The 26,244-nt window shown below is 52.9% G+C and overlaps 1 protein-coding gene across 1 annotated transcript in view; it reads right to left on the reverse strand.

Moving 5' to 3' along the window:
• Positions 1–2,838: 2,838 nt before the first annotated feature.
• LOC115409430 (glutamate receptor ionotropic, kainate 5-like) overlaps positions 2,839–26,244 on the reverse strand; it is a 36,934-nt gene continuing 13,528 nt past the window's right edge. The window contains exons 10-21 of the mRNA XM_030120614.1: positions 25,760–25,912; positions 24,884–24,988; positions 24,664–24,771; positions 24,382–24,585; positions 22,593–22,706; positions 21,393–21,502; positions 9,466–9,639; positions 7,272–7,437; positions 6,917–7,142; positions 5,714–5,842; positions 5,366–5,487; positions 2,839–3,623 (exon numbers count right to left, since the gene is read on the reverse strand). Coding sequence (XP_029976474.1) covers positions 2,886–3,623; positions 5,366–5,487; positions 5,714–5,842; positions 6,917–7,142; positions 7,272–7,437; positions 9,466–9,639; positions 21,393–21,502; positions 22,593–22,706; positions 24,382–24,585; positions 24,664–24,771; positions 24,884–24,988; positions 25,760–25,912 — 2,349 coding nt within the window. The 3' untranslated portion in view covers positions 2,839–2,885. The remainder of the gene's footprint in view (positions 3,624–5,365; positions 5,488–5,713; positions 5,843–6,916; positions 7,143–7,271; positions 7,438–9,465; positions 9,640–21,392; positions 21,503–22,592; positions 22,707–24,381; positions 24,586–24,663; positions 24,772–24,883; positions 24,989–25,759; positions 25,913–26,244) is intronic.

A 26,244-nucleotide genomic window follows, 5' to 3' on the forward strand; every position in this document is an offset into this window, starting at 1 on the left:
TAGACGTCACTTCCTGTAAAGAGCATCACTTCCTGTAGACGTCACTTCCTGTAAAGAGAATAGGTGTGTTCACGATGGCAAAGCCAGAGGCAGACGGAGCTAGACGAAGCAGACGGCGCAGCCGTGGGGCGGAGTTATCAGTCTGCCTCCAAGTCGGACAACCCTATGTTCTCCATGTTGGTGTTTCTCATGACTCCACTGTGGGGGGTGTTTACAGGCCCGTCCTCCGGGCAATGCCCCCCCCCCCCCCCCCCCCCCCCCCCCCCCCCCCTCCGCCTGTGCCTCCTTGCCCCCCCTGGCTGTCAGAGGGGTAATTTTGTTTTTCTTATTAAAAACAAAAGAATTCATAATTTCTTTTGTGTGTCACATTGTGTTAATTCATATTCAGTTAACTGAAATGAATACAATTTTAAAAAAACAAAATAATTTTAAGTTACGTTTTGGCTTCTGTCATGTGAAGCGTGCCTGCTGCTGCAAGTGCAACCAGGCATCAAGGGGGGCAGACTGCCTCGCCCCCTCAGTCCAAAAAATTAATAAATAAAGTTTTCAGTCTATTTTGTGCTTAAAAAACAACAGCAAACTCCACTGGCTTGATCAAATCAATATGAAGTGTTGCGCTATTCAAAATTAAAAAAAAAAAAAAAAAAAAAAAAAGAGGAGACTCCAGCTCTACTAAAGATGAGGGCTGGTTATTTTATCATTTGTTTTATTACTATTAGTGCTTTTTACCAATGTGATTAATGATCATATGTTGTTGGACACAGTAGAACAGGCCTCTGATCTGTGGATTCTGTCTTTGTGTTGCTCCGTTACTTTTCCGCCGCCGCTGCCCCCCCCCCCGTTTGTAGCCGCCGCCGCCGCTGCCCCCCCTCCCCCCTCTACACTGGACTGGAGCCGGGACTGGGTGTTTATTTATGCAAATAAAGCGTGTTGTCATCAAACTGATGACGAGTGGGCTGGGGTCCAATCCCCTGCCTGTATGAAACAGAGAGGTGGGCCAGGTAGCCGCGGTGAGTTGCTCTCCAGCAGCTCACGCGGCTACCTCTGTGACCGATCTCGTTTGGGTCTCGCGAGTTTTCGATGCCCTACGTAGGTCCTACGTATCAGTGACGCCGGGCCACATCTGGGCGGGGCGGCTCAAAAGTCTTAAAGGTCTGCCTCTGGCTTTCTCATGTCGAACGCACCTAGTCACTTCCTGTAGACAACACTTCCTGTAAAGAGAATCACTTCCTGTAGACGTCACTTCCTGTAAAGAGAATCACTTCCTGTAGACATCATTTCCTGTCAGGAAGTGGAAGGTTCTTGTGAGCTCAGCTGCAGACGTTCTGAACTGGATAAAAACACTTTTATCAAAACTCTGTTTCATTTTGAATCTTTTTATTCCAAAGCTGAACATGAGGAGGCCACGCCCCCTGTCACCCGACACCGCCACGTCAATAATCAATAATCACACCGGGTTTATCGGCTCCGTCCTGCTGGTGGGCTGCTGGTTCGAATCTGAGGGAGGAGCACACACACACACACACACACACACACACACACACACACACACACACACACACACACACACTCATACATCATGTGATCACCAGGAGGCGCCGTGACATCATTTCAAAAGAATTCTGAAACAACAGAGTAACTCGGTGACGCCGACAGGAAGGAAAAGTACAATCGAACATCTGGACAGTTTCTGACCGCGACACACACACCTGTGTGTTCATGTGTCCTTCAGAGTTGTGTGTGATGTGGTGTCTTTTTATGTTGTTCTCTGTGGTACTTTGTGTTGTGTATCATCTTCCTTTGCTTTGAGGTGTGTTGTTGTGTGTTTTGTTGTGTCGTGTGTTGTGTGTGTGTGTGTGTGTGTGTGTGTGTCTGCGATGCCCGACTGAAAACACACCTGAAGCACATCAGCTGCTCTGAGGAGCGCCAGGGACTGTAATCTGACACCACAGCTGTAATCTGACACCACAGCTGTAATCTGACACCTCAACTGTAATCTGAAACCTCAACTGTAATCTGACACCTCAACTGTAATCTGAAACCTCAACTGTAATCTGACACCTCAACTGTAATCTGACACCTCAACTGTAATCTGAAACCTCAACTGTAATCTGACACCTCAACTGTAATCTGAAACCTCAACTGTAATCTGACACCTCAACTGTAATCTGAAACCTCAACTGTAATCTGACACCTCAACTGTAATCTGACACCTCAACTGTAATCTGAAACCTCAACTGTAATCTGACACCTCAGCTGTAATCCTAAACCTCAGCTGTAATCTGCAACCGGATGATCCACCTGCTGAGCTCAGAGGAAACGAGTCAGTCTGAGATGATTTCCTGAAGACAGCATTATGTTGAAAATAAGGCTTTTATTTTGATACTCACACTGAGCAACAGGTTCACTCAGCGACCTGCACCGTGTGGCTCAGATGAACGACTGACGCTCTAAAATCTGGTGGTAGAGGAAGATGCTCTAAAGTCTGGTGTCAGTCAGAACCTCCGTACAGTCGCACACTTCAGGTGTGTTGTGAAGCATTTGTGGGTCACAGTAAAAGTCTGTACAACAACAGCTGCTACATTACTGTGTGTGTGTGTGTGTGTGTGTGTGTGTGTGTGTGTGTGTGTGTGTGCAGGCTTCCTGCTATACTAACACCTGCTGCAGGATTTACATGATGAAACCTCTGATCTCCATCAGACTGTCTGTCAGCGCTTCACTGGCGATTGGCCGATATCAGAGGAGGCGGGGCCAGATGTGGGCGTGGCCGATGGGAGCGTCCAGCTCCCGGTCCGTCCGGCGCCCCCTGCAGCAGACCGATGGCAGCGTCAGACGCAGTTCTGAGGGTTTGGCTCTTTGACCTTTGACCCTCTGATGGTGTCCGCTCAGTCGCGACCCCCCAGTGAGTCCGTGGGCGGGTGCGTGGGGTGCGTGGGGGTCCTGGCGGGCGGCTGCGGCCTGGGCGGCGGCGGCGGCCTCCTGCTGCGCCGCGGGCTGGCCGTGCCGCCGTCGCTGTCGGCCCTGTCGGCGGGGATGGGCGGCGGCGGCGGCGGGAGGCGGGGCAGCGACATGGAGCCGCGGTGCAGGTGCAGGTGGTGCAGGCCGTGGCGGTGGAGGTGGTGGTGAACCGCCGGAGGGAGGCGGGTGCAGGAGGAGGCGGAGGAGGAGGAGGAGGGCGGCGGCGGGGGCGGCGGCGGCGGCGTGAGGCTCCGGATCCTCCGGCACTCCTGGCAGATGCGCACGTGGCTGCAGCTCTGCAGGAAGCCGCGCGGCGGCGCCGGCGCCAGCAGGACGGGGACCGGCGGGGGCGGGGGCGGGGCCAGGGGCACGGCGCAGCCCAGGGGGCCGTCCAGGAGCCTCTGCGGCCCCGGGCCCAGGTCTGGACGCGGCCCCGCCCCCGCTCCGCCCGCCACCGGACCGCCGCCGCCGGACGGTCTGCCGTTACTGAGGCGCATCTCGCGCACCAGGCGGAGGGGGCGGGGCCCGGCCAGCGCCAGGCGGGGCGGGTGGCGCAGGACTCCGCCCCCCATGGCGCCCAGCGGCCGGCGGCGCCGAGAGCGAGACGTCTTCTTACAGGAGACGGCGTTCCGGAACTCCGTCAGCATCTCCTGACAGACGGAAACCTGGAAGACAGAACCGTCCGTCACCGTCACCGACAGTGGACCATCAGACCGCTCACCGACAGTGGACCATCAGACCGCTCACCGACAGTGGACCATCACACCGCTCACTGACAGTGGACCATCACACCGCTCACTGACAGTGGACCATCACACCGCTCACTGACAGTGGACCATCACACCGCTCACTGACAGTGGACCATCACACCGCTCACTGACAGTGGACCATCACACCGCTCACTGACAGTGGACCATCACACCGCTCACCGACAGTGGACCATCACACCGCTCACCGACAGTGGACCATCACACCGCTCACCGACAGTGGACCATCACACCGCTCACCGACAGTGGACCATCACACCGCTCACCGACAGTGGACCATCAGACCGCTCACCGACAGTGGACCATCACACCGCTCACCGACAGTGGACCATCACACCGCTCACTGACAGTGGACCATCACACCGCTCACTGACAGTGGACCATCAGACCGCTCACCGACAGTGGACCATCACACCGCTCACCGACAGTGGACCATCACACCGCTCACTGACAGTGGACCATCACACCGCTCACTGACAGTGGACCATCACACCGCTCACCGACAGTGGACCATCACACCGCTCACCGACAGTGGACCATCACACCGCTCACCGACAGTGGACCATCACACCGCTCACCGACAGTGGACCATCACACCGCTCACCGACAGTGGACCATCAGACCGCTCACCGACAGTGGACCATCACACCGCTCACCGACAGTGGACCATCAGACCGCTCACCGACAGTGGACCATCAGACCGCTCACCGACAGTGGACCATCACACCGCTCACCGACAGTGGACCATCAGACCGCTCACCGACAGTGGATCATCAGACCGCTCACCGACAGTGGACCATCAGACCGCTCACTGACAGTGGACCATCAGACCGCTCACCGACAGTGGACCATCAGACCGCTCACCGACAGTGGACCATCAGACCGCTCACCGACAGTGGACCATCAGACCGCTCACCGACAGTGGACCATCACACCGCTCACCGACAGTGGACCATCAGACCGCTCACTGACAGTGGACCATCACACCGCTCACTGACAGTGGACCATCAGACCGCTCACCGACAGTGGACCATCACACCGCTCACCGACAGTGGACCATCACACCGCTCACTGACAGTGGACCATCACACCGCTCACTGACAGTGGACCATCAGACTGCTGCTTTTTTAGTAGTTGTGGTGATTAGTCTTGGTTATTATTTATTACTTGTTCTTGTGTTCCCGGTGTGCTTTTCAAAATAAAAGCCCTGGTGACTGAGAGAAGCTGTCCGTTGCTGCTCGACGCTACATTTTCACAAAGTGGAACCAGTTTGCTGCTAAAAACAATGTTTCGAAGGTAAAACACACAGAACTGTGTGTGTGTGTGTGTGTGTGTGTGTGTGTGTGTGTGTGTGTGTGTGTGTGTGTGTGTGTGTGTGTGTGTGTGTGTGGTGGACTGCAGGTGGCAGCAATGTGCCAGGTAGTGAAGAACAAGACTGATGTGAGGAGTTGAGAGAGGAAGAAGAGGAAGAGGAGGAAGAGGAGGAGGAGGAAGAGGAGGAGGAGGAAGAGGAGGAGGAGGGTGAGGAAGAGGAGGAGGAGGAAGAGGAGGAGGAGGGTGAGGAAGAGGAGGAGGAGGAAGAGGAGGAGGAGGAAGAGGAGGAGGAGGGTGAGGAAGAGGAGGAGGAGGAAGATGTCCACCTCATCCGTCTCGGCCGTCCTCCTCGTGGACCAAACGAACTCCATGATGGCCACGAAGACGGCGATGATCAGTCCACAGATCAGAACCACAAAGATCCCGCCGATGTTCTCCATCCCCAGACCTGCAGGGGGAGGCACCGAGTCACCATGGCAACCAGCGTCAGCAGCCGATTGGCCGGCTGTCAGGCCAATCAGAAAGCATTTCTACACTGAACTCTGTCCGGTTCTTTAAAGAACGTCTTCATTTCTTCACAAGGCTCCAGAGGAACCACAAGGAACGTATCAGGAACCGCATCACGTCCTCCTGTTTCCACGGAGACGGAGGCGGAGCGTCCCATTGGCTCTGACCTGTGGCGCGGTGGTCCTCCTCCCGGGGACACTGTCCCCCCTCCCACCAGCGGCGCTTCAGGATCTCCAGCCGGTTGTTCTCCTGCAGCTGAAGGATCCCCAGAGTGATCTCGTCCCTGAACGGAGAACCTGGAGAACCAGACCGGAACCGTGAAGACACGGCCACAGCTGGACGACGGACAGCGTCCTCCTCAGGACAGACTCAGCAGCAGCGACGTTTGGTCCAGTCAGGACTGATCGACTAAGACAGCTGACAGCGCAAAGATGGTCCTGTCCCCGTCCCTGTCCCCGGTCCTGTCCCTGTCCCCGTCCCTGTCCCTGGTCCTGTCCCTGGTCCTGTCCCTGGTCCTGTCCCTGTCCCTGGTCCTGTCCCTGTCCCCGCCCCTGTCCCTGGTCCTGTCCCTGGTCCTGTCCCTGGTCCTGTCCCTGTCCCCGTCCCTGTCTCTGTCCCTGGTCCTGTCCCTGGTCCTGTCCCTGTCCCTGTCCCTGTCCCTGTCCCTGGTCCTGTCCCTGTCCCCGTCCCTGGTCCTGTCCCTGTCCCCGTCCCTGTCCCTGGTCCTGTCCCTGTCCCTGGTCCTGTCCCTGTCCCCGTCCCTGTCCCTGGTCCTGTCCCCGGTCCTGTCCCTGTCCCCGTCCCTGTCTCTGTCCCTGGTCCTGTCCCTGTCCCCGTCCCTGTCCCTGGTCCTGTCCCTGTCCCTGTCCCTGGTCCTGTCCCTGTCCCCGTCCCTGTCCCTGGTCCTGTCCCTGTCCCTGGTCCTGTCCCTGTCCCCGTCCCTGTCCCTGGTCCTGTCCCCGGTCCTGTCCCTGTCCCCGTCCCTGTCTCTGTCCCTGGTCCTGTCCCTGTCCCCGTCCCTGTCCCTGGTCCTGTCCCTGTCCCTGGTCCTGTCCCTGTCCCTGGTCCTGTCCCCGGTCCTGTCCCTGTCCCCGTCCCTGTCTCTGTCCCTGGTCCTGTCCCTGGTCCTGTCCCTGGTCCTGCTCCTGTCCTTGGTCCTGCTCCTGGTTCTGTCCCTGGTCCTGCTCCTGGTCCTGTCCCTGTCCTTGTCTCCGGTCCTATCCCTGTACCTGCCTGTGGTCCTGTCCCTGTCCCTGTCTCTGTCCCTGGTCCTGTCCCCGGTCCTGTCCCTGTCCCTGGTCCTGTCTTCGGTCCTGTCCCTGGTCCTAGTACTGGTCCTGTCCCCGTCCCCGTCCCCGGTGGGGACTCACCGAGCGGCAGGCCGACGCCGTAGCCCTTGGTGTCCAGCAGGCCCCCGATCTGGGTCAGGTTGCAGTCCAGGCCCCGGTAGTACTCGTTCATGGTGGACTCCACCAGGAAGGCGTAGCGGGACCGCAGCACCCGGGCGATGCCCTCCTCGCTGCTCTTCACGAAGACGCTGGGCTGCTTGGAGTTCATGTAGTTCCACATGCGCTGGTACGTCTGGTACCGCGAGTTCTGGGGACCAGGGGGGAATGGAGGAGCTAACGCTAACGCTAACGCCAACGCTAACGCCAACGCTAACGCCAACGCCAACGCTAACGCCAACGCTAACGCCAACGCCAACGCTAACGTCAACGCCCTCACCATGAAGAAGGTCATGGTGGAGCCGCCGTGGATCGTCCCGTACTGGATGTTGGTCTGGTCCGCCAGGTCGTCCGGGGACTCGATGGGAACCTCCATCCGCTGCACCGTCAGGAACGCCGCCAGGTTCGCCGTGTAGGACGACACGATGATGAGCGTGAAGGCCCACCTGCAGGGGACACGAGGACAGGAGGACGGGCGGAGGGATGGAGGGATGGAGGGATGGAGGAGGAGAGGACGGGTGGAGGGATGGAGGGATGGAGGGATGGAGGAGGAGAGGACGGGCGGAGGGATGGAGGGATGGAGGAGGAGAGGACGGGTGGAGGGATGGAGGGATGGAGGAGGAGAGGACGGGCGGAGGGATGGAGGGATGGAGGGATGGAGGAGGAGAGGACGGGTGGAGGGATGGAGGAGGAGAGGACGGGTGGAGGGATGGAGGAGGAGAGGAGGAGAGGACGGGTGGAGGGATGGAGGGATGGAGGGATGGATGAGGAGAGGACGGGTGGAGGGATGGAGGGATGGAGGAGGAGAGGACGGGTGGAGGGATGGAGGGATGGAGGAGGAGAGGACGGGCGGAGGGATGGAGGGATGGAGGAGGAGAGGACGGGCGGAGGGATGGAGGGATGGAGGAGGAGAGGATGGGCGGAGGGATGGAGGGATGGAGGAGGAGAGGACGGGTGGAGGGATGGAGGGATGGAGGAGGAGAGGACGGGCGGAGGGATGGAGGGATGGAGGAGGAGAGGATGGGCGGAGGGATGGAGGGATGGAGGAGGAGAGGACGGGCGGAGGGATGGAGGGATGGAGGAGGAGAGGACGGGTGGAGGGATGGAGGGATGGAGGAGGAGAGGACGGGCGGAGGGATGGAGGGATGAGGAGGAGAGGACGGGCGGAGGGATGGAGGGATGGAGGAGGAGAGGATGGGCGGAGGGATGGAGGGATGGAGGAGGAGAGGACGGGTGGAGGGATGGAGGGATGGAGGAGGAGAGGACGGGCGGAGGGATGGAGGGATGGAGGAGGAGAGGATGGGCGGAGGGATGGAGGGATGGAGGAGGAGAGGACGGGCGGAGGGATGGAGGGATGGAGGAGGAGAGGATGGGCGGAGGGATGAAGAAGAGAGGAAAATCAGCTGTTTCATTTTAAAGTCATTCAAAGACGGACTGAAGTCTCTCGGTCAGGTTAGCTGGGTCTACTGTTAGCTTTAGCATTAGCTAAAGCTGTCCTCTATGTGTCTGGAACACTTGCTAGCTTTAGCGTTAGCTAAACGAGGAGCCACAGAGCAGCTGGAACAGATGACTGATCCAGAACGGGAATCGCCATGGCGACTGAACGCAGAGTCCTCGGAACGTGCTAAAAGCAGCCTTGAGACATGTTCTGCTGACAAGAACCATCAGACAGCAGCGTCTCCAAGGAGACGGCAGAACCACACTGTCCAACAGGACGGGTCTAGGCCCCGCCCACAAGAACACGGAACAAAAGGAACGCTACAGGAACAGGGTCTTTCTGAGGAGGGACACCCCAGAGTCCGGGGTCCTCAGGACAGTCCCGTCCGGAGGGTTCCTCCCCAGGGGACGGTCCTCGGGGGGATAGCATCACGGCACTGTCTTTATGTCCTACATTGACTGACCTAACGTTAGCATTAGCATTAGCATTGTCCAGAGCTGCTGCTTGTCCTGTTACTATGTCACTGACCTCCTGAGCTCTGATCTCTGATAGCTTCGGCTAGAGCTAATGCTGACGCTAGCTGCTAAATGAAAGCCTAGCATTAGCATTACCATAGCATTAGCATGATCGCACTTTAATAGCTGTTAGCGGCTTCGAGAGCTGAGTTCAATGTGTTCCACAGCACCACTTCTGAGAGTCCTGCCTCATCCACCCTGGAACCAACCGTCTCCACCTCCCACCTCCACCCAGCTGACCCCACCTCCACCCCGCCATCCACCCCACCTCCACCCAGCTGACCCCACCTCCACCCCTCCATCCACCCCACCTCCACCCAGCTGACCCCACCTCCACCCAACTGACCCCACCTCCACCCAGCTGACTCCACCTCCATCCCACCCCCACCCAGCTGACTCCACCCCACCTCCACCCCTCCATCCACCCCACCTCCACCCAGCTGACCCCACCTCCACCCCTCCATCCACCCCACCTCCCCCTGAGCGGCCTCAGTCGGGCGTGGGGGGGAGGAGGTACCCACCAGACTCCGCTGACGCAGCGGGTGGAGAGCGCCCGGGGCATGACCTCTGACCCCTGCTGCATGAAGCCTCCGACCGGGAACCACAGACTGTTCCCCAGAGTGTACTGGTTCTCCACCACGTCACGGCGCCCCCGCAGGCACGGGTGGGGGTTGTACCACTCATAGGGGCTGAGCCTGGGGGGGTGGAGGAGGAGGGGGGGTGGAGGAGGAAGAGGAGGAGGGGGGGCAGGAGGGGGGAGGAGGAAGAGGAGGAGGGGGGGTGGAGGAGGAGGAGGAGGGGGGGGAGGAGGGGGGAGGAGGAAGAGGAGGAGGGGGGTGGAGGAGGAGGAGGAGGGGGGGTGGAGGAGGAGGGGGGTGGAGGAGAGTGGAGGAGGGGGGGTGGAGGAGGAAGAGGAGGAGGGTGGAGGAGGGGGGGTGGAGGAGGAAGAGGAGGAGGGTGGAGGAGGGGGGGTGGAGGAGGAGGGGGGTTGAGGAGGGTGGAGGAGGGGGGGTGGAGGAGGAAGAGGAGGAGGGTGGAGGGGGGCAGATTAGAAAGAATCCAGTTTAAAATCTCCAGACATGAATTTAAATGAAGTGAGGGCGTTAAGCACTTCAGTTTTCTACTGGTCGACTCGTCCGTCAATAAAGTCGAGGTGGAGAGGACAGACAGGTGGAGAGGACAGGTGGAGGACAGGTGGAGGACAGGTGGAGAGGACAGGTGGAGGACAGGTGGAGGACAGGTGGAGAGGACAGACAGGTGGAGAGGACAGGTGGAGGACAGGTGGAGGACAGGTGGAGAGGACAGGTGAAGGACAGGTTCGAGAGGACAGGTGGTGACGTCCTCACACTGACAGGAGGAGCAACTGGGACACAGCTGTCCAGCAGCCAGCAGCTTGGATCACCGCTCGCCGCCGGGTCCCTGACGGCCCGGGCGCCGCCCGAACAGACCCGGAGGCTCAATAAGCTCTAATGACAACATTCAGGGTCATTCCAGGTCGAATCAACCACGAGCCAAAAAAGTTCCAGCAGCACCAGCTTTGGTCTCCACCCTGTCCAGACGGTGTGCCGCTGGGCCCCGCAGGACGAGGAAGCAGGATCTCTGGTCCGGGCGTCACGCTGCTTCCACAGCCGGCTGAGCGGAGGCAGGTTCAGGCTGTGGCTGACGGCCGTCCTTCTGCCAGGTTCTGCACATTGACATAATTCTGGAAATATAACAGCTAAAGGCATGAAATACAGGGTCATCTCACTTTTCACTGCTGATTACCAAACAATCAGACTTTTAGCCCTCGCCTGAGGGGGACACTTTTTTGGAGGGTTGATTTCTTGAAAAAAACTGAGAATCTTAGGCCCCGTCCACACGAAGCCAAAACGCTCAGAGTTCCAAAATCGTTTTCCCGTAAAGACGGAGTTGATTCAATGTTTATGGCCGTCCACATGACTGTTGTCAAAACGGCTGAAACGTTGCAGTAACAGGCCAGGCCGCCAGGTGGCGCCAGAAATACATGGCAATAGCAGCTCCTCCTGGCAGCCCTGGTCTTCTCCGTGGTGATCCCAACCATAGATATCATATAAAAACTAGATGCCTTAAGTCAGCAACGTCGTGCACTGGCGGCCATCTTAGGACAGTGGACCACTCTGGGCGCTCTGTGTAATCTAAGGGAAGGTGAGTGATTTACACTAATTAAAATACTCAACTCACTGAATTCTTCATGGATTTACAGACAGTTTGATTCATTACTAACGTTACGTTGCTATGATGCAGACTAAATTTTAATATCACAACTTTTCTTTTTGCATGCAGTTAAATGCCTACATGTCTGACGTTTATAACAAACCAAGTTGTTTGAAAATCGATTGAAAATTGAGCAATCTATAGCTATTTCAAAGTTGACGCTCCATTGACATTAATGTGATGAGTGAGTGAGCGGCCCTGTACCAAGATGGCCGCCATGTGACGACGTTAGTCCCCATTGGGTTACAGCGCGCATGAGCCATCTAGTGTTTCTATATATATCTATGATCCCAACGACGTATAGAATTACTAGACCGCTCACTGACCCGAGAGATGGAAAATCGCAGCTGATTCTATACATCATTGGTCGATCCAGCATCACATGACGCTTCCTGCTGACGCTTCATGACAGAATTAAAGGGACTGATGTGAACTGCTCTTTCTGCGGCTCTTTGGACACGTGACGACTCCAGGATCTTCTGGAGGGATTTCTGCGCTTTGTAATTAATAATGTGGACAAGGACTTTACTTTGAGGTTGGAAAATGTGTTTTTTGTTTCTTCGGAAAACAGGAAAAGAAGGACGGATTTTTTATCATCAATTTACTAATCCAAAAATCTAAATTCTTCATTCGTAAATGCAAATTCAGCAGGCAGAAGCCTCATTGACCCGCTTCAGAAATGTTGTACTCTCTTATATGAAAATGTTAAAAGACTCTGAAAACAAAAAGGCTGTAAAAACTCTCAGTATCTGTGAGAAATTTAAAGTGTTTGAAAGAAGCTGATGGATTATTGTTCCCCTGGCATCATGGTTGCCATGTACGTGTACATTTACAATAAAAAAAAAAAAAAAAAAAAGACATGAAGCTTGGCGTTCTCCAGGCTGATCTGTTGCTCCGGCGGAGCTGGAGGAGGGCAGAGCTCTGCTGTCCAGACTGGCGTCTCCAGCAGGACGTCTGCTCAGCGCAGCGCATTGTTCCTGTTCTTTACACAGTTCTGCACGTTTGTTATGACGTAGCGCGACGACGCAGCCAATCAGGAAACGCTCCAGAACAGGAGGAACTACGGAGACGTGGATTCAACAGTGTTCCTGTTCACCCTGGAACCCGGTTTCAGCTCCACGGAGTGCTGGATTGGTGTGGATGACAGGGTGAATGGATCAAATATTTTTGAGTTTTGGCCTGGATTCGTCTTCGTGTGGATGGGGCCAGAATTTCGCCCATGTCTTTATAGCTCTCTGGATGCCATTTACATCAATAAATTATGACTCATAGTATTAAATCGTTGAGTGTGATTCTGGACGGACATTTTAGAAGCACCGTTGAAGAACTCAGCTCCTCAGTTTGTCTGCAGGACCGACTTTAATTAGGGACGAATCTGAAATTTAATGAAATAAATCACATTTTTCACCATGTGTGACAAACAGCACCACTCTGACACCTTTGCAGTGAATCTTCATATTCCAGTAATAAACATTTTTAAATATTGAATCGGTGTTCTGTCTCCTTCACACAGAAAATCTATGTCAAAGAGGGGCCTGAAGGGCCTTTGAGCAGCATTTTTGCCATATAACATATTTTTTTGAAGTATCAAATGTGTCTTATTGCACCTCAGGCATATCAGCAGATGTTATTAAACCACACTTATTACACGTTCAGGAATTTCACTCCCCGTAAAATGTTTCACACTCAGACAAAAGCTAAAAACATGATTATTTTTGCAACTAGCAGTGAAAAATGAAATGTTCCTGTGAATTTCATGCTTCTAGCTTGCACAGTTCAAGAATTACGGACCTCTGCAGTGCGGAGCTGAATGCCGGCTGTCAGATTTAGGCTGAGACCTGCCGCCTTGTGAAAGCAAAACGTGAACACAGATGACCCAAAACCTGTTTGCTGCCTTCTTTTGGGACCTAATGGCACACTGAAAGTGAAAATAATGCAGATCAGTCATGGTGCTGCTGGAGCCACTTGTTGACCCTCTTGACAGTGTTTGAGCTTCAGTTGTGGCTGCTCGGCTTGGTGGCGAGCGTGCACTCCAAAGTGACGCGAACAAGACACAAGCATCAACAGTCCGGCTGACATTCGAATCCCAACAGAACAAAGGCGAACACCTCCACTTTCTTTTAAATTTAACGTCACAACATAAAGTGCGAAAAGCTGAAGCGGCCGCAGCCGAGACGGCGCCGTGCGTGTCCGCATCACATTCGGAAAAAAAGCTCGTTGTCTTAATGAGAAAAAGAACCAAACAATCAAAGCCAACGCTGTCGGAATTAGAATTCAACACCGGTTTTGCTGCTTGGATCACAGAACATCACTGACTTCGACAACAGTTCTCAACGTCAAACAAATTTAACAAATTAAAAACCAGAACCACAAATAGGCACCAATCAGAAACCAACTTCAACTTGCAAAAAAAAAAAAAGAGAAAAAAGAACTCTAAAGATAAAGGGTAAAACAATAGTCCTCATTGCTGGAACATTCTCAGATCACATCCTCCGGTCGTCTTCCTCGCGCTCCTGGACTCTGGCTTCATGTTTCCATGGAGACAGACGAGAGCATCACACGCTGTCGGCCAATCAGATGAGAGAGAGAAGAGCCTGCGACTCGTCCACTACGACAAATTCACATCAGAGTCCACATTTCTGTTAGTGCCCTATTCCGAAGAGGACTGGTTCTGGTTCTGGTTTTGATTCAGGTTCTGGTTCTGGTTCTGTTTGTGGTTCTGGTTCAAGTCCCAGGCTGATGAAGCGGGCCTGAGGGATCAGCTGAGGCAGCGTCAGAGCCGTGCGTTGACGCCACAGCTGGGCAGCGCACCGCGAGCCCCCCCGCTCCGACACAGAACCAGAACCAGTGAGAACCAGGGAACCCGGAACCAGCGAGAAGACCTGAGGAAAGCAGCTGAAGACCAGAAAACCAGACCACATTCAGACCACATCACCAGATCCAGATCTGATCACCAGATCCAGACCAGCTAACAACCAGATCCAGATCACATAACCAGGCTAGATCCAGATCAGAAAACCAGACCAGATCCAGATCAGATCTCCAGATCCAGACCTGCTCACAACCCGATCTAAACCAGAAAACCAGACCAGATCCAAACCACATTACCAGATCCAGATCTGATCGCTGGCGGAGGAGGAAACCGGACAGACCCGGCAGAACCAGACCTGCTGTGAGGGTCTGCTGGGACCGTCTGGAGGAACCCTCTGTCAGCAGGGTTTTCAACTCTCACCTCCAGGAGAGCTTCTCTCAGGTCCCGAGGAGGCTGGGGACATGGAGTCCCAGTGGACCATGTCCTCCATGTCCTCCACTGTGGAAGCAGCTGCTCGGAGCTGTGGTCTCCTGGTCTCCAGGTCTCTGGTTCCTGTCGTGGTGGAACCCAGAACCCGGTGGTGGAGACAGGAAGTCAGGGCTGCCGTCCAGCTGAAGAAGGAGTCCTATCGAGCCCTGCTGGCTCATGGGATTCCAGAAGCAGCTGACGGGTACCGGCAGGACCAGAGAACTGCAGCCCGAGTGGCTCTGGAGGCAAAAACTGGGGTCTGGAGGAGTTCAGGAGGCCATGGAGGAGGACTATCGGTCGGCCTCGAGGAAATTCTGGCAAACTGTCCGGTGCCTCAGGAGGGGAAAGCAGGTCTCCGCCAACACTGTTTACAGTGGAGGAGGAGCTGCTGACCTCAACTGGGGACATTGTTGGACGGTGGAAGGAAGACTTCGAGGACCTCCTCAATCCCGTCGCCACGTCTTCCGTGGAGGAAGCAGAGTCTGAGGTCCCAGAGGTGGACTGAGGTCTGAAGTCTCAGAGGTGGACTGAGGTTTCAGAGGTGGACTCGTCCATCACCCAAGCTGAAGTCACCGAGATGGTCGGTAAGCTCCTCGGTCTCAAGGCACCAGGGGTGGACGAGATTCACCCTGAGTACCTCAAGTCTCTGGATGTGCAGGGACTGTCTTGGCTGACACGTCTCTGCAACATGGTGTGGCGGTCGGGGACGGTGCCTCTGGATTGGCAGACCGGGGTGGTGGTCCCCCTGTTTGAAAGGGGGACCGGAGGGTGTGCTCCAACTATAAGGGGATTACACTCCTCAGCCTCCCTGGGAAAGTCTACTCCAGGGTACTGGAGAGGAGGATCCGACCGATAGTCGAAACTCAGATTCAGGAGGAACAATGTGGTTTTGATCCTGGTCCTGGAACCCTGGACCAGCTCTATACCCTCCATAGGGGCTCGAGGGTTCGTGGGAGTTTGCCCAACCAGTCCACATGTGTTTTGTGGACTTGGAGAAGGCGTTAGACTGTGTCCCTCGTGGTGTCTTGTTGGGGGGCTCTGGGAGAACGGAGTCCAGGGCCCCTTGTTCAGGGCCGTCTGGTCTCTGTAGGACCGGAGGAGGAGTCTGGTCCACATTGCCGGCAGTAAGTCGGACCTGTTCCCGGTTCATGTTGGACTCCGGCAGGGCTGAACTTTGTCACCGGTACTGTTCAGAATCTTTATGGACAGAATTTCTAGGTGCAGCCAGGGGCCGGAGGGGGTCTGGTTCAGGGACCAGGGGCCGGAGGGGGTCTGGTTCAGGGACCAGGGGCCGGAGGGGATCCGGTTCAGGGACCAGGGGCCGGAGGGGGTCCGGTTCAGGGACCAGGGGCTGGAGGGGGTCCAGTTTGGGGACCACAGGATTTCATCTCTGCTTTTGCAGATGATGTTGTCCTGTTGACTTCATGGAACCTGGACCATCATGCACTGCGGCGGTCCACAGCCGAGTGTGAAGCGACAGGGATGAGGATCAGCACCTCCAAATCCGAGGCCATGGTCCTCGACCGGAACAAGGTGGCTTGCCCCCTCCAGGTCAGTGGAGAGACTCTGGCCCAGGTGGAGGAGTTTCAGTATTTTGGGGTCTTGTTCACAGCGGGGGGCGGATGGAGGTGAGACTGACAGGCGGATCGGTGCAGCGGCTGCAGTGATCAGTCGTTGTATCGGTCTGTTGTGGTGAAGAAGGAGCCGAAAGGCGAAGCTCTCGATTTACCGGTCAGTCTACGTTCCCACCCTCAGCTCTGGTCCTGCGTCTGGGTCAGGACCGAAAGGACAAGATCCCGGATACAAGCGGCTGAAATGAGCTTCCTCCGTAGGGGGGCTGGACTCCCTGAGAGACAGGGGGAGGAGCTCAGCCACCAGGGAGGAGCTCGGAGTAGAGCCGCTACTCCTCTACATCCAGAGGAGCAGCTGAGGAGGCTCGTCCTCCTGGACGCCTCCCTGGGGAGGAGTTCCGGGCATGTCCCACTGGGAGGAGACCCCCGGGAAGACCAGGCCGCTGGCCTGGAACGCCTTGGGATCCTCCCAGAAGAGCTGGAGGAAGAGTTTGTTTGTTTGTCTTATTAAGATCCCCATTAGCTCCTGTTGAAACAGTTGCTTTTCTTCCTGGGGTCTAAACTTCATCAGAAATATTTCTGCACCAACTCTTAGCATCACGTCAACAACAGGATGGACAGACAACGTTCATACCGACGACACAATAACACGACTTTCAACAAAGACGACATTAACAAAAACAAAACAAAAAAAAAAACAATATCAAAACAGACGAAACAGCTCACCATTATACAATATTAAATAACCAGTTCCATATGTTATTCCTGAGTGAATAAAAATAGTCTAATTTGTTTACAAAAATGAGTTGTGTGCATCTGTGAAATCAGAAACTGTGGAGACGGTTCCAGGCCGCCGCTGCTCTACAGTGCACCGATATGTGACTGGATCGACAGACAGGAAACAGAAAACGTTCCTCAGCTGTTTGATGGTAGAATGCTGATGCACATCACCGAAGAAGGTCAGCTTATTGTAGAGTATTGCTGGTGTTCTTGTAATTATAATATTTCTAATAAATTTCGTGAGAGAATAATTTATTCTACTTTCTACTCTCAGCCCCGCCAGCTGGTTATGCGTGTCTTCAATGCTTGTCCTAAAAGAACAGTTCAGGACAAGCCGAGCTGCTTTATTTTGTGCAACTTGAAGTTCATTGATATTAGTTTCTGTAGTGGCTGATCAAATAACGGAACAATAATCTAAATGACACAAAAGAGGTAAAATCAGTGAAGCGCTTTCCTCAGATCAAGCTCAGGGAAACCAGCCACTGCCTCCACCTGAAACACCTGAAATACTAGATAGTTTCTCACCAGTAAATGGGGCTGAGATTACCTCGATTGTAATGTCTTCTAAAACCTCGACCTGTCTCCTAGATCCAATTCCAACTAAGCTTTTCAAAGATATTCTTCCAGTTATTTTAAATACGATCATAACTATAATAAATACGTCTATGATCAGGTCAGCTAGGGATTCTAAACTAAATTAAACTAAACTAAACTAAACTATCTAAACTATACTAACTAAATACTAGTTTAAATACTAAACTATCCACAAAGCTGCCCTAGGAGCTAGAATGCTGTGGGAAGTACGGTGCACTGAGCCCTGTCCTCTAATGTCTGAATGTTATTCCCTTTAGTCCGTTCATTGCTTTTCCCCTGCTGTCCCCCCCTTCGAGGGGGAGTCTTCTCCAGTTTCAGTTGCTGACTCCACTATTACGAGGGCCTACGAACAAGCTCCGTCCGGACCGGGAGGACACTCCTGTCGGTCCTGCCCGCGGACTGGCCTCGGTTCTACTTCTGGGATCCGTGGTTCTTGTGCTGGACCGTCCAACGGACTGTCCTCAACATAGTCCTAGGCTTTACTTCTTATTGTCTCATGCTAGCTGTTGCCAAAGCTGTCCGTCCCTGGGAGAGGGATCCCTCCATACTGTGGTTCTCCCCAAGATTTCTTCTTCTCCCACTGGGTTTTTGGAGTTTTTTCTTGCCGGATGTGAGGGTCTAAGGCGGTGGTTGCTTCGTTTTGTCTCGTTACTGTAAATTTGACATATTAACATTATGCTTATTCACTGTTTTTATTTTTACCGACCAATGTAACATCTTGAAGCCCTCTGAGGCAGCTGTTGTTGTGATACTGGGCTATACAAAAATACATTGATTGAAATTGATTGATTGACGTCTCTAGAAATTGGCTATGTGCCACAGTCATTTAAATTCGCAGTAATCAAACCACTGCTGAAAAAACCTAATCTCGATCCTGATATTCTAGCTAACTACAGACCGATATCAAATCTGCCTTTTATTTCAAAAGTCCTGGAAAAAGTTGTGGTTAAACAGCTTTGCCGCCACCTACAGGACAATAGTTTATTTGAGAAATTTCAGTCAGGATATAGAGCTTATCACAGCACTGAGACTGCGTTAGTTAAAGTCACTAATGACTTGCTATTGGCGGCTGACGCAGGTCTAGTCTCAGTCCTGGTTCTCCTAGACCTCAGTGCAGCTTTTGATACAATCGACCACAATATTCTCCTGCAGAGGTTAGAATGTGAGGTTGGCATCAGAGGAAAAGCCCTCTGCTGGTTCAAATCCTATTTATCTAATAGGTACCAATTTGTTCACGTTAACCAACAGTCCTCACCGTGCTCCCAGGTCAGTTATGGGGTTCCTCAAGGGTCCGTGCTCGGGCCAATTTTATTTCTGTTATATATGCTTCCTTTAGGGAACATAATTAGAAGTCACGATATCAATTTTCATTGTTATGCAGATGACACACAATTTTATTTATCTATGAAACCTGATCAAACTAATCAAATAGACTCAGTGACTGTATCAGAGAAATTAAAACCTGGATGACTACGAGCTATCTCCGTCTGAATCCTGGCAAAACAGAGGTCATTATACTAGGCCCCCATAAACTGAGAGAGTGTCTATCTGAACAGATTATCACCTTAGATAACATCAGTGTATCCTCCTCCTCTACTGTCAGGAACCTCGGGGTCTTATTTGATCAGGATATCTCCTTTAAAGCACACATCAACCTGGCTTGTAAAACAGCATATTTCCACTTGCACAACATAGCTAAAATAAGAAACATTCTACCTAGAAGCAATGCAGAAAAACTCATCCATGCATTTGTTTCTACTAGACTGGACTACTGCAACTCCCTTCTCGCAGCCTGCCCAAAAAGTGCATTAAAAAACTTCCAGTTGGTTCAAAATGCGGCCGCCAGATTATTAACCGGAACTAGAAGACGTGAACACATTACTCCCGTTCTAAAATCTCTTCACTGGCTTCCTGTCGAGTTTAGAGTTAGATTTAAAATCCTTCTCCTCACTTACAAAATCCTAAATGGGATGGCTCCGACCTATCTCCAAGATGCTTTAACGCCTTATCAACCAATCAGAGCACTCCGCTCTCAAAATGCAGGGTTACTGGTGACTCCTAGAGTCTCTAAATGGACACTAGGTGGAAGAGCCTTTAGCTATCAGGCACCGTTTTTATGGAACCAGCTTCCAAGTGGTGTCAAAGAGGCAGACACAGTCTCCACATTTAAGGTTAGGCTCAAGATGTTTCTCTTCGATGCAGCCTATGATCAGGTCAGCTAGGGACTCTAAACTCAACTCAACTAAACTAAACTAAACTAAACCAAACCAAACCAAACTAAAGTAAAGCAAACCAAACTACAGTAAACCAAACTAAACTATAGTAAACCTAACTAAACTAAACTAAACTATCTAAACTATACTAACTAAAGACTAGTTTAAATACTAAACTATCCACAAAGCTGCCCTAGGAGCTAGAATGCTGTGGGAAGTACGGTGCACTGAGCCCTGTCCTCTAATGTCTGAATGTTATTCCCTTTAGTCCCTTCATTACTTTTCCCCTGCTGTCCCCCCCTTCGAGGGGGAGTCTTCTCCAGTTTCAGTTGCTGACTCCACTATTACGAGGGCCTACGAACAAGCTCCGTCCGGACCGGGAGGACACTTCTGTCGGTCCTGCCCGTGGACTGGCCTCGGTTCTACTTCTGGGATCCGTGGTTCTTGTGCTGGACCATCCAACGGACGGTCCTCAACATAGTCCTAGGCTTTACTTCTTATTGTCTCATGCTAGCTGTTGCCAAAGCTGTCCGTCCCTGGGAGAGGGATCCCTCCATACTGTGGTTCTCCCCAAGATTTCTTCTTTTCCCACTGGGTTTCTGGAGTTTTTTCTTGCCGGATGTGAGGGTCTAAGGCGGTGGTTGCTTCGTTTTGTCTCGTTACTGTAAATTTGACATATTAACATTATGCTTATTCACTGTTTTTATTTTTACCGACCAATGTAACATCTTGAAGCCTCTGAGGCAACTGTTGTTGTGATACTGGGCTGTACAAAAATACATTGATTGATTGATTGAAAACTATTGATTCAATCAAAATCTTCCTTATTCGGTGTGGTACACATTTTCTACAATTTGGAACTGCTGCCAAACTTCTGCCCCTTTTTTTTAATATCTGTTTTATTTGCTGATTCCAGGCCAGCAGGCTGTCCACAGTTCGATCAGCAGCTTGGCCTCAGTGACTTGTTCAATGATTGAGCTTCCTACAGACAAACGCAAAACAGGAGTCTTTTAAACAATATGACGAGCCTATGACCATGCATTTAGATTTCTCAGCATTAATTACCAACTTATTTTCATTGATCCAATATTCTACTAATTTTAATTAATTATTCAGTAGTGTATTCAATTCTACAATATTGTCACCAGACACATAAATAGTTGAATCATCTGCATATAGAACAAGAGTGGCATGCTCCAGAATAAAAGGCAAATCATTTGTAAAAATGGAAAATAACAACGGTCCTAGACAGCTCCCTTGCGGCACTCCACGTGAAAAAGGCCTTGTCTCAGAATAACTACTAATTAACAATACGGTATAATCTCTGTTAATAAGGTAACTTTTAATCCATAGAATTGCAGTTTTTAAAACCATAACAACTTAGATTTTCCAACATTAAATCACGATCAAGTAAGTCAAATGCTGCTCTCAGATCCAACAGTACAGTCCCAATTCATTTCCTGTATCAGAGTCTGGGGACAGGGAAGTCTGGGCATTGCTGCTGAGACTGCTGCCCCCGAGACCCGGCCCCGGATAAGCGGTGGAAGATGGATGGATGGATGGATGGATGGATGGATGGATGGATGGATGGATGGACAGATCTGATCACCAGATCCAGACCAGCTCACAAGCAGATACAGATCAGATAACCAGACCAGATGTAGATGAGATCACCAGACAAGATCTAGACCAGATAAGCTGATTGAGAACTGCTCAAAACCAGATCACCAGACCAGATCACCAGACCAGATCACAGGATCCCGAAGCCGCAGAGTCACCTGGCAGCGAGGAACAGGACACAGCTGACGGCCAGGTAGGCCAGGAGCATGAAGAGCCAGACCGCCGGCGAGAAGGGGTCCAGGAAGGAGAAGTACCCGGGTCTACGGCCCTGGAGCACACACACACACACACACACACACACACACACACACACACACACACACACACACACACACACACACACACACACACACACGTGCAGAGTCAAATATGGAAACAATCTTTTTGAGGGGATGTAGTGAGGGTGGAGGATACAGCGTGCGGCCATTTCAGCATTTATCAGTCTGAATGTGAGGAATGGTGCGATCAGGTCCCACCCCGGGTCTGACCCCGGGTCTGACCCCGGGTCTGACCCCCGGGTCTGACCCCGGGTCTGACCCCCGGGTCTGACCCCCGGGTCTGACCCCCGGGTCTGACCCTCGGGTCTGACCCCCGGGTCTGACCCCCGGGTCTGACCTTCATCCTCTGGACTCCCCGGGGACGGATGAAGGGTCCTGCAGGTGGACTTCAGCTGGACGTCCAACACCGTCACCATGAGATCCTCCACCAGGAAGTGACCCGGGGCTGATTATGACAAAGCCGCGTCACACCCAACGCGATTTTGTGTCAAAAATCGTGACAACGCGAGAAGTTGAGCGTGCGTCAATCTTGAGGTCTGACGCTGAACAACGCGGCGTGCTTTGACGTGATGCTCTGTGGTGGGAAGGCGGGGCTTCCGGCCTTCTACTGTGTTAGCTTAGCATCATGCTAACCCTGTTGAGCGAGTGGTGTATGCTAATGCAGCCAGACAGGACGCCGTCGGCTGCACCATGTGATCCCCAGACGGTGGGAGTTTGGTGAGTTTCACCGTCGCTCCAGGAGCTGCGCCAGTGTGGCTTTCCCCGGCCCCGCCCCCTGACCTATGTCACCATGGAGACGCTCTCTGATTGGTTTGCCGCAAAAACATAATGTACCGCAAAATCGCGCTGCCGACACGCTGTGAGAACGCCCCGACGCGTCACGTTTCATCACCGGTAGAACGGTGCGCTAAAGCAAATCTTCCATAGTTCTCCTTAATTCAGTCTGGATCGATCAGCTGATCGTTCAAACACTGAGATCCATCAGATCAAAGCATTTCAGGATACCTCTGAGTGTGTGTGTGTGTGTGTGTGTGTGTGTGTGTGTGTGTGTGTGTGTGTGTGTGTGTGTGTGTGTGTTACCAGGTGAACTCGGTACAGGATGCTGATCCCCAGGGTCATGAAGGGTTTGGAGAAGTCGATGACTTTCTCTCTCTCTGAGGTGATGGTGAAGGGAGCGACGGCCAGGTCAGCCTTCTGCAACACACACACACACACACACACACACACACACACACACACACACACACACACACACACACACACACACACACGTTTGTACTTATATCGTTGTGAGGACACTCATTGCCATAATTCATTTCCTGGCCCCCACCCTGACCATCAAAGACAAAGCCTGACCCTGACCTGTGCCCTGAACCAGACCTGAACCAGACCTGAACCAGACCTGAACCAGACCTGAACCAGACCTGAACCTCACTGTGAGCCTGAATCACAAACCAAGTCTGAACTTCAAGAAGGTCAAAAAAGGCCTTTTGAAAAGTGAGGACCGGCAAAAATGTCCTCGCTCTGTTGGTGAAAAACGAATTTTGGTCCTTACTTTTGGGTATGTACGAGGGTGGACCCAAAAGTTCCCGGACTGTAGTTATAACTTTTTATTTTTTAATCTTCGCAATTATTTGAAACTGTCACCTTCAAAATCCTCTCCTTTGGCTTGAATACAACGCTGCACCCGAGATGTTCACTGTTCAGAAGAGTCGCCATGACCGCGCGTAACTGTGCCGATAAGATAGAACTTCGATTCCCCCTCCCCCGCCTGTATGCCTGTCTTACCTTTCCGCTGCCGCTCCAGTTTCATCTTTGACAACAACAAGCAGTCGCCTGGGGCCAGACCAGGGGAATATGGCGGTGGGGAGGCTGGCTGGTCACGGTTTTAGTCCAAAAATATGCTTTACGCACAACATCTGGTGCTATTTCTGTGCGTAACGGGGCGTCCTGTGGTCTGCTGTCTGCTATGATGAGGCCATTTCCGGGAGCCTTCATCTCACTGCTTCTAATAACCGCCTGAGGATCATCTGTCTGGATCTCTACAATACTCCCATCAGTTCTGCAATGTCATCAAAAGTCCTGCGTGGATCTACCAGGACGTCTTCTTCAGTTTTTGTGACGTTTTCCTCTGTTCTGGAAGTGGATTGTTGTCCTCTGCTGCCTGGTCTTCGTGATGTAATCTGATTACTCTTAAAGGGCCCAAACCACTCAGACACCCTAAGAATCCTTCTTAAAGAATGTCTGCAACATGGTGAGTGTTTCTGCCGCTGGTTTTCCCAATAAAAAACAAAATGTTTTGACAGAGCGCATATCCGTGGATATCTGCCATCTTGAAAAATCGAAGAGCGGGGTGTAACTCTGTCAACATACACAGTGACTGTCAGCTGACCGCTTCACGGGGGAAGACCAAACCTGGCACAGTTATGCATGAGGTTATCCTGTAGCGACATCTAGCGGCCAAAGTCGGAAATTCATTGTATTTTTTTATTAATAGAATCAGTCCGGAAACTTTTGGGTCCCCCCTCGTACAAGAACACACACACACACACACTGATGCACTCACACACACACACACACACACACACACACACACACACACACACACACACACACACACACACACGTGGTCTCAGGCCAGTGAGCTGGACTTTGTGAGCTTGAAATGTTGCTGGATTCAGTCTGGCAGCGTGGTAATCTGATTACTTTTAATTAACAATCCCACCCAATTGATCACCCCCTCACCCGGATGATCAGCCCCCCCCACCCCCCCACCCTGTCGATCAGCCCCCCCTCACCCGGTCGATCAGCCCCCCCTCACCCTGTCGATCAGCCCCCCCCCCCACCCGGTCGATCAGCCCCCCCTCACCCGGGCGATCAGCTCCCCCACCATCCCGGTCCAGGAGCCGTTGGGCTCCGGCGCTCCGTACAGGCCGTCGTCCACCAGCTTGATGGTGAAGGAGAAGTGGAGCATGGCGGCCAGCTCCCGCAGCAGGTCCACGCAGAAGCCCTCGTACTGCTCGTTCCCCTGCAGCTCCTGGTGGTCCCAGCGTCTCATCATGTAGGGGTTCTCCTGTCGGCGGAGCGGGGAGGTGAGGAGAGGCCCCGCCCCCCGCCAGGCCCCGCCCGGCCCCGCCCCCCCGGACGGTACCAGGATGGTGGTGACCACCAGCGTCTTGTTGACCAGCGTCTCCGAGGCGTCCAGGTCCAGAGAGGAGGAGTTCATGACCAGCGTGTTGTTGGAGAACCACACGCCAATCTGAGGGCAAGGGGGCGGAGTCAGTGACGCCACACCGTGCCTGTGTGTGTGTGTGTGTGTGTGTGTGTGTGTGCGTGTGTGTGTGTGTGTGTGTGTGTGCGTACGTCCTGACCTCCTTGTGTCCGTCGGGGTGTTTCTCCAGGACCTTCAGGCTGTAGTTTGTCCTTTGACCTTTGCTGTTGAACTCGATGTGACCGGTCAGCCCGTCGTATTCCACCTGGAGCCGCGAGGAGACACAACATTAGCTGCAGGCTAGCAGGGCGCTAACCAGGAGCTAGCATTAGGCTAGCAATGAGTTACCAACAGAGCCAGAAGGGAGTTAGCAGAGAGCTAGCAGAGAGCTCACAGTGCTAGCAGGGAGAGAGAGGCACAAGCTAGCTGTCAGTCTGTTAGCTATGGTCAGCTGTGATTAGCTCTGGTTAGCTGTGGTTAGCTGTGGTTAGCTGTGGTTAGCTGTGGTTAGCTGGTAGCTGTGGTTAGCTGTGTTTAGCTGTTAGCTGTGGTCAGCTGTGATTAGCTCTGGTTAGCTGTGGTTAGCTGGTAGCTGTGGTTAGCTGTGTTTAGCTGTTAGCTGTGGTCAGCTGTGAATAGCTCTGGTTAGCTGTGGTTAGCTGGTAGCTGTGGTTAGATGTGGTTAGCTGGTAGCAGTGGTTAGCTGAGGCTAGCTGTCCTTAGCTGTTGGCTTTGGTTAGCGTTGTTTAGCTGTTAGCTCTGGTTAGCGGTAGTTAGGAGTGGTTAGCAGCGGTTAGCAGCGGTTAGCAGTAGTTACAGATCGTTACCAGTGGTTAGCAGTAGTTAGCTGTGGTTGCTTGTAGCTCATGCTGGTTAGCGCTGGTCAGTGGTGGTTAGCTGTAGTTAGCTGTGGTTAGCAGTAGTTAGCTGTGGTTAGCGGTAGTTAGCGGTGGTTAGCTGTTAGCACTGGTTAGCGGTGGTTAGCAGTAGTTAGCTCTGGTTAGCTGTTAGTTAGCGCTGTTAGCGGCGTGGTTACCATGCGCAGGTAGTTCATCAGGCTGGTTCCGTGCTGCCAGATCAGCGGAGACGAGCAGCTCAGCGGCTTCACACCGATCTCCTGACTGCGGTTCAACTCCCGCACCGCGCTCACCACCACGTGCACGGCATCGAACATCAGCGCTGAGGACAGCTGACACACACACACACACACACACACACACAACACAGTAGGTCACAGGTTTTAGTTTTCAGCGCTTGAGATCGAAATGGAGAACATGAGACCAGAACATGACTCGTCAGAACCAGAACCAGAACCAGAACCAGGTTCTTCGAGTCCAAAGTGTTCCACACTCAAACTACTGAAGTATGGACCAGAACCACGTCTGGACTCGTCCAAAGCTAGTGGAATTCTGGGTAGTCTAAAGAGTCGGGACAAACTCGTCCAAATCTAGTCGTCCAAAGTAGTTCAGTCCAGTTCAGACTAGTTCAGATCTAAATCTAAGTTCCTAATGGTGCGTTCAC

Source organism: Salarias fasciatus, chromosome 22 (genome assembly GCF_902148845.1).
Source record: "Salarias fasciatus chromosome 22, fSalaFa1.1, whole genome shotgun sequence".
In the NCBI taxonomy this organism is placed as follows: domain Eukaryota; kingdom Metazoa; phylum Chordata; class Actinopteri; order Blenniiformes; family Blenniidae; genus Salarias; species Salarias fasciatus.